The following is a 7,850-nucleotide window of genomic DNA, read 5'->3' as shown; positions in this document are numbered from 1 at the left end:
AAAAATGGCAGAGAGACTTTAGATTAATTTTTCCCATTTAAATTTGATGAGGGATTATTTGGGATAACCTACAAAAGTTAAAAGTCAAAAAATTACTAAAAAAGTCAAAAAATTCATACTATTTGGGGGAAACCTAGAGGGAAAAATTATTATTTTGTCCTTTGAATTCAACTATTCAAAAGTCAAAAGATTAAAAGTTAAAAAGTCAATAAAAGTAGAATGAACATTTTAATTTTATTATACATATTTTCATAAAAAATTAAAAAATTATTCCAAATATAAATTTTTTTTCTATTTTTTTAATTAAAAAATATAGTTATATAGCACATTCCAAACAAACTTTAATAAGTGATGGGTGATATTGTAAAAGCCCTTATTTGTGTCCTTGACATAAACCGGAATCAGATCAGGTCAACAATATTGTCGCAGATTTTAGACCGGAGTCAATGGTTTTTCAATAGGGAAGGGTTTAGGTTTTTCAATCACCCAAAAAACCCGATTACCTTGGCCATCAGAAGATCTCTGAATTCTTCAGCAAGCAAGGCTCTCTCTCTCTCTCTCTCTCTCTCTCTCTCTCTCTCCATAGAAGATAATAGTAATGGGTAGTTCTGGTCTTCCATTTCCTGTAACCCACCAGAAGCTCTCGCTTGATATCAAGGTGAATCTATTTTCTTTTCTTATTCCCTGTCTATCATTATTGTTGCTATTCAATTTCCTGACGTACGCGCTTTGTTTTCTTATATACTGCTTAATTTTCATCTGAATTACGCTCACAAAATAGCACGCTCTGTTTCGATAGTCGTATACCCTTTTGCACACAACCTGTTTGATTTAATGCCTGTTCTGTTTTGTCCATAATGGAGATGTTGAGTTTCATTTTCCACTTTTGACCTATATTTATAGTATATATGTTGTTGGGATGCCTAGTTCAGATAAAATTTAGTTTCAACAACTTGAATTGATTTACTGCTAGTTGCATTTCTCTGAGACCCTTTTATTTGGGTTTTATTTTAGTTACTTTCCAATTTTATGCATTTCTACTTGTCGGTTGATTTTGAACAGTGAGTCGGTCGATAATGGATGACTGCTTTCCCAAAGCGATGGTGTCGGTTTGGATGTTGATGGGCCAAGGGTATACCCGAGCCAAACCGACCTGTGAATGCCCTAGTGTGATTAATTTGAACTGAACTCTTTACATGTTTTGTCAAGAAACTCAACACAACTTTGATTATCAGTTGTTTGTTTACAATTTTTTTTTTATATTTATTATTATTATTATCTTTTATTTTGGCAGGGAAATAAAACGGATTTAGTCATTTGTAGCTACGATGATCATTTTCTTGTGAGTTCTATACTTCCATTTATTTGACTGTGGTATTGTTGTGGACGGGGGAACATCTAACATTTTTGAGTTTTTTCTTAGGTTATTGCGACTCAAATAGGAAGTATGGGGACAATACTGCATGCCAGGTCTGCATGCTGTTTTGTTTGGAATAACTATGTTCTTTTCATATCTGATTGGATTATATTTTTGTTTTAGAAAGTTTTAAACCAGATCGTAGACTTGGCAAGGAAGGGAAAAAATTTCAAAATCAGCATGCCCTAGTTGAAATTCTTATGTTTTTGCTGCTATTTGGTCTTATATTGAATGGTGATCTTGATATTAATCTTGCATCCTTATTGCTCTTGCTGCCCCAAGAAAGAATAGGGCAAATTACATATACACCCCTCGAGGTTTGGCTAAATTACAGATACCCCCCTGAGGTTTCGGAAATTACATCCCACCCCCTAAGGTTTGTATTTTCATAACAATTTGCCCCCTGAGGTTTATATTTCATAACAAATTACCCCCTAATTTCTTATGCAAATATAGCATTCAGGGGGGAATTCGTAATTTCTCAAATCTCAGGGGGCATCTGTAATTTAGCCAAACCTCGAGGGGTGTATATGTAATTTGCCCCCAAGAAAAAATATGTTGAGCATTGTGGTCTTATCTTTCTCATGGCTTCAGAAGTCTGAATATTGATATAAGAACATTATATTATTCGGTAAGAAAGTATTCCAATTTTACTAGTATTTCTGTATATAGTGAAATTAATTGCTATCATTGCTATATATTATTGTGAAAACGATCCTTTTCCAAGAAGAAAGGCTTAATTAAGGGGTTGTTTGGGGTGTCCTAAATAAGTGCACTTTTTGAATTTTTGGACTAAAAAGTTGAGGGAAAAAAAAATGGTTGTTTGGGTTAACTTTTTGACTTTTTACGAAAACATGTGTATTAAAAAATTGTATAAATTAGTGTGTAAGAGAAGATAAGGATAGTAGGTAGTACAGCTGTCCGTCTGGGCAGAGTGAATTGATGATAAGAAATGGTTGCCTACTTTTCGGGCATTGTATTGGACGGTATTGTTCGGCCTGTAGGGACCCTCCCGTTTTGATATGCAAAACTGATTTGATCATGTGATTAGCGATATCCGGCCAACGTGATTTTTTACAGACATATAGTACTCGACGAGTTCTACACATTCAAAGGTTCAAATTATCAAAACGGGACCTGTGGTGGGCCCCCACGGGCCGAACAACACCGTGTTGTTTGTGCACCCCGCATGTACAATTTTTCTAAAAAACTCAACTCTGTGCCTATGGGACATCAGAGTTGTTTGTAATAATTTTGTGTAAAGTTAATTTTTTTATATATTTTTTTTTTGGTAAATAGTAATAACTTTTTAACTTTTTTAGTAACTTTTTAACTCTTTGGAATTTTTTGGGTATCCCAAACCAGGCCTAAATTCTGTTCACTTGCATGGCAATTCTATATTTTGTTTCCATCTAGAAGGCCAAATCATTTTTGTGTGTTAGTGAATCATGTTGGTTAAAAAGCGAAACTCACATGTTTCTATCAAAACAAAGTTATTGTTGTGCAAACACACTGCCACAGTCAAAAATAATTCATCTGTGTCACCAACAATTACAAAGATTGATAAGGGTGGCATGCAATTTTTTTATTGATTTTTTCTTTCAATGAAGAATTGAAACTAAAAATCATAAAATACATCTCCTTTTAGATACATTGTTGCAACCGTAGCCAAAAGCATGCTACTTTGTCTCATCCTTTTAGAGTGTAGGAAATTAGTACTTGTCTTTAATGAAGCTTCTTTTTAGTGGAAGTTCTAATCTACATCTTTAATGATTGCCAGGAAAGAGGAAGGGATGTTAATTCAACCAACCTTCAATGTCTCTGTTATATGCGGTAAACGAGATGAGGTAAGCTAGCCTTTGCATTATTAGTCTGTTACTTTAATCTTCGTTGAGTCACACACGTGCTTGATTGACTAAATATATACATGCAGCCAATGCTAGTGGCATGTGCTCGTCAGCTGATTGAAAACATAAGGTATATTCTCACCTATCTTTATAGTTCTGCCATCATCTGTATTCTCCCCACAGATTTCAATTCGTTTATGTATCACTACATCTTATTTGCTCATGGAAATCTTCATGCTTATGCCTATCGTTGTCAAATTGTGAATCATTTTGTTAGAATAGTGAATCGTACGTAAGAATCACTTTCTTTAGCATAATCTATAATTTTATATATGTATATATAGTATACATATAAAATACACACACTGTTTGAAATGAAAGAAATATCAATACAATTAAATTGTATATATATATAAAACCATGTTGATGTAATTGATCTCTTTATCTATTTTGTGAAAACGAGTCGTATCATGCATTATGCAAACAAAATTGAATCGTAATGAATTGTAGTGAATCACAATTGAATTATAAAATCCACTCTATTTAAGATTCATTAGCACAAATGAAATTGTTTTGGTTGAAACTTGTATCGAATTGTGAATCATAAGATTTTATCAACCATGCTTATGCCTATGAGCCTTCATACCAAATAATATCCTTCTATTGCCAGTGAGAAATATGTCTTTCACAGACCATGTATTTGCATGCAAATTTTATTGGGATATATGCTTCAAGTAGAGCATTCGTTTAGATTTGATTATTCAGTCCGTTATTTTCTTAACATGCCATGATGTGGTTGCAGTAGCTCTGGCTCTTCCAGACCATTAGTGCTCTCTCTAGGTCTCAAGGACCATTCTGTGGTATAATTCAAAATCTCTGTATTTTGTTGATCGTAAGTAGTAGAACATCTGGACATGCCTAATGGCCATGGTTTTGATACAGGAAACATTGAAAGGCATCGTTCATGCCGTGGTTGAGAATCGCCTCTGGTAACTTCATGCATCAAGTTTTCATTGCGCTTTGTTTATCGACGCAGTCTACATTCTCTGCACCCTTGTAATGTAGACCTTATTGTCTCGGGACAGACATGAAATTAAAATTGGAAAGAAGAATTTAGCATTTCTTTTTCATCTTCTCTTTGTAATAGTGTATTGTAATTTGGACTTGTTCATCCTGGAATGAACTAACCTCCATTGTTTTGTGAATTTGGAGTATCTAACTAAATTTTGTTTTCCCCCAAAGCATACCACAGTGGCTGCTCTCATTTTTGGATTTATATTCGTGCTTTTGCCCCTTTTTTTATTTATTTTTATTTGTATTTTTATTTTTATATGTGACTTTCCCATTGCATGCACCACTACAATGGGGTGTTTGGTGGGGCTTTTTTGAGCCAGCTTATGGTTTCTGACTTTTAAAAAGTTATTTTGAACTGTTTGGTTAAACTTATTTCAAACAGTTTTTGATTCTAACAACTTATTTTAAGTCAAAAAAGTTGATTCTGAGAAGCTGCTCACCCCTTGCTTCTGATTATCAGCTTCTGCTGTGGACATGTTAATTCACAGTTATACTCTTAGATTTTTTTATTTTTTATTTTTTTAAAAATAGAAAAAAACCCGAATGGATTATAAAATATTATTATTATTTTTTATGAAAAATGTAGACAAATAGTGAATAATATAAAATAAAAATTAATTGAAAAAGTTACTTCACAGCTTATTTAACAAACACTACTCAGCAATTTAAATCTATAATCCAACAGTTATGCCAAACAGATTAACAGCTTCTGATTAAAGTCATAATTTATAATCTGTTAAGCTATAATCTATAATCTGTTTTAACAGTTACACCAAACAGCACCAATATATAAGCCATTTTAGGGAATAAAATTTGGCTCTGTTTGGTTTAAGTTTGAAATCATAATTTCACCCTTATATTTGAATGTTATGTTTGATTTAAGTTTTTGAAAATTGATTCTAAGGTCATACTTGAATACACATTCCAATGCATGTTTGGTAGAATTTTTGAATTTCACATATGAATACATATTCTAAGGCCGGTGACTTTGTATAGTTTTTTTTTTTTTTTTTTTGGGGGTGGCAATTGCAACCAGTTATTTGAAAACAAAAAAAATTATATTTATTTTTAATATTTTTTAAATATAGAAATTATTTTTTTAGATTGTTTTTAAACAAAACAATTAAAAAAAAAATCAACTAAATATACAATCAAAAGTAATTTCAAAGTACTAGCTCAATATTTTTTTTGTAACAAAAAATAATATATATATTTTATATTTTAAATAAAAAAATATTTTTGGAGAGTTTTAAATTTTTTAAATAATTTTTTTTTTTCAATAATTTTTTTTTTAAATTAAATTTTAAAAAGAGTTTGCTTATGGTTTTGAATAGAATGTTTAATAAAATTTTGATTTATGTGTTTGGTTATGAGTTATAAGTTTTTTTTTAGGGGGGGGGGGGGGGGGTGTGGTGGCAATTGCAACGAGAGTAGTATGTCGTGAAGATGAGAAAAGGATGTTGACATGCTGCTGCCTTGTTGAATATGCAAAATTACTTCAATATCCGATTTTGTTCACAGTTATATATATATATATAACACATTTTCCAGAGATTCTTCATTTTAAATGATATTCTTTAAATTTTAAATAAAATCTACTGTATTGTTTTAACCAATTACAAAATATATTTTATTTACACACTTGTGAGATGCTCGAAGAAAATAATTTTTTGAAAACAATTTTGCTAGATACTCTTAAAAAAAAAAAATGATCAGTATAATTTTAAAAATAGACCATTTAATATTTTGAAAAAAAATGATGATATAATTATGTGACTACAAATTATTTTTTTTTTTTTTTCATGAATGATTTATATATTCGAACTTAAAAAATAAACAAAATAAATTATCAAAGTAGGAGGCCGTCAGTAACCATAAGCCAGATTGGATAGCCCATTCCACTAGATGGGAGAGGAGTTGGAAATATGATGCACAAAACAATAATTTTAAATCTGAATATTAGTTAAACTTTATAATTTATAACTAGAATTATATGTTATTGTTTTGGAAGATGGCAACACCTTGGCAAAAGATGTCAACATTTTCGTTTGTTTTTCCACATATAAAACCAACATTTTCCCAATGATCGGCGCTTCCATCTCCCGTCCTCTCTCTCCTCTCTCACACACTCTCTCTTTTTCTCTCTCTCTCTATGTTTATCTGTATGTTGTGGTTGTTAGAGCATCTCCTATCCTTCATTAGATCTTTCAACAAATTTAAATATGATGAAAAACTGATGAAAACGGTACTCTATCGTTTTCATCAATTTGATATCAAATTGAGAATATCTTAAATTTTCATCAAATTATGGATGCCTGGAGTTTTTCATCAAATTATTATAGATAGTCGTTAGTGTAGAAGTACCGAACGACAGGCCGGTTGTCCTTTCAGACATCCACGTCTTTGCAATTTATGCTGGTTAGTCAACCGGTCAGATATTCTTCCAGTTGTCCTCTCGATTAACCGGTGATTTGATGAAAATTTAAAATTCTCTATTAGAACGCTTGACATCAGATCAAGCTTTCACTTAAATTTAATGAAAAAAGCGTAAACGTTGAAGATATTCTTAGTCTTTGTGAATGTGTTTCATATCATCGCCTCTATCCTCTCTCTCCACCAATTCCAAGTCATTCCTTACCCATTTCTCATATTAATTCTTTTACTGGCGTTGATAATTGTTTAAAGTGTGGTTCAAAATATTTGTTTGTTGCAATTTTCATAAGTTGATTATATCTTATTTTAATTTGAGAGTATGTGTCAGATTATTTGGTATAACTTCTACTTATAGTTTATTAGATAGAAATAATTTAAATAAGTTGAAAAATGATGATTGTTTGGAAGTGGAGGGATGAGTGCTTTTTAACTTATATTTTTTTTTATTATAAACTTTTAATTTTAAAATTTTTTTACCAAACAGGGCAAGGCTGTGAATCCCATTACTAAAGAGTTTATTCTACTTGACTATGCAATCATTTTTTTTTTTTCCTGTGATTAATTATTCTATTTTTGTAAATTATTGTAATCCTCAAGCATTGAAGCCAAGCGAGTGATGAATAGAAATTTGAATTTTAGGGTTGGTCTTTCTACAAATTTGAAATTTGAATTTGTAGCTTGCCATACAAAATGGTTAATTTAAATCAATTAAATAGAATTTGTGGGTACTACATCCAATCCAATCCAATCCACTTACAGAGGCTATTAATAGTACAGAAATAACATATTTACACCAACAATTAAGAAAATCCAATCAATATACACAATTTAAAAACTAGACCTATATGGCATGTTTGATTGGAAGGATTAAAGCATAGGATTGGGATTATTAATCCGTGGGCCCAATCATTCTATGTTTGTTTTGACATTTTAGTTTAGGATTATTAATCCAATGGATAATTAATCCAACAAATTTGTAGGATTTTTAGTAATGGGGTAGGGTGGGATAACTAATACCACACTAATTTAATAGGATTATTAATACCTCACTATTAGTATTGTGAATCAAACATGGCCAT

At 31.2% G+C, this 7,850-nt stretch overlaps 1 protein-coding gene across 2 annotated transcripts; it reads left to right on the top strand.

Moving 5' to 3' along the window:
- Nucleotides 1–371: 371 nt before the first annotated feature.
- LOC114277263 (proteasome assembly chaperone-like protein) lies at nucleotides 372–4,505 on the top strand. 2 transcript variants are annotated; one of them, XM_082867602.1, is made up of 8 exons: nucleotides 374–658; nucleotides 1,063–1,169; nucleotides 1,295–1,342; nucleotides 1,424–1,470; nucleotides 3,198–3,264; nucleotides 3,351–3,394; nucleotides 4,067–4,124; nucleotides 4,207–4,505. In XM_082867602.1, the coding sequence occupies exons 2-8, from the start codon at nucleotides 1,077–1,079 to the stop codon at nucleotides 4,255–4,257; spliced, it is 408 nt and encodes a 135-aa protein (XP_082723728.1). In that variant the 5' UTR covers nucleotides 374–658; nucleotides 1,063–1,076; the 3' UTR covers nucleotides 4,258–4,505. The 2 variants fall into 2 exon arrangements, with proteins under 2 accessions (XP_028074940.1, XP_082723728.1); XM_028219139.2 differs by lacking the exon at nucleotides 1,063–1,169 and having other exon boundaries at nucleotides 372–658.
- Nucleotides 4,506–7,850: the final 3,345 nt, after the last annotated feature.

This window comes from Camellia sinensis, chromosome 4 (genome assembly GCF_055761805.1).
Source record: "Camellia sinensis isolate YWXY chromosome 4, ASM5576180v1, whole genome shotgun sequence".
NCBI classification, from domain to species: domain Eukaryota; kingdom Viridiplantae; phylum Streptophyta; class Magnoliopsida; order Ericales; family Theaceae; genus Camellia; species Camellia sinensis.
The sequence above is the reverse complement of the archived record's forward strand: the minus strand, read 5'-3'. Positions and strand labels throughout refer to the sequence as shown.

What these genes read in the sequence shown, in the direction of transcription:
- LOC114277263 (XM_082867602.1), top strand. Translation starts at nt 1,077, where the DNA reads ATGGATGACTGCTTTCCCAAAGCGATGGTGTCGGTTTGGATGTTGATG. An exon ending in CGACCTGTGAATGCCCTAGT is followed by an intron (nt 1,170 to 1,294) that starts GTGATTAATTTG and finishes TTATTTTGGCAG; the next exon opens with GGAAATAAAACGGATTTAGT. An exon ending in TATGCGGTAAACGAGATGAG is followed by an intron (nt 3,265 to 3,350) that starts GTAAGCTAGCCT and finishes ATATACATGCAG; the next exon opens with CCAATGCTAGTGGCATGTGC.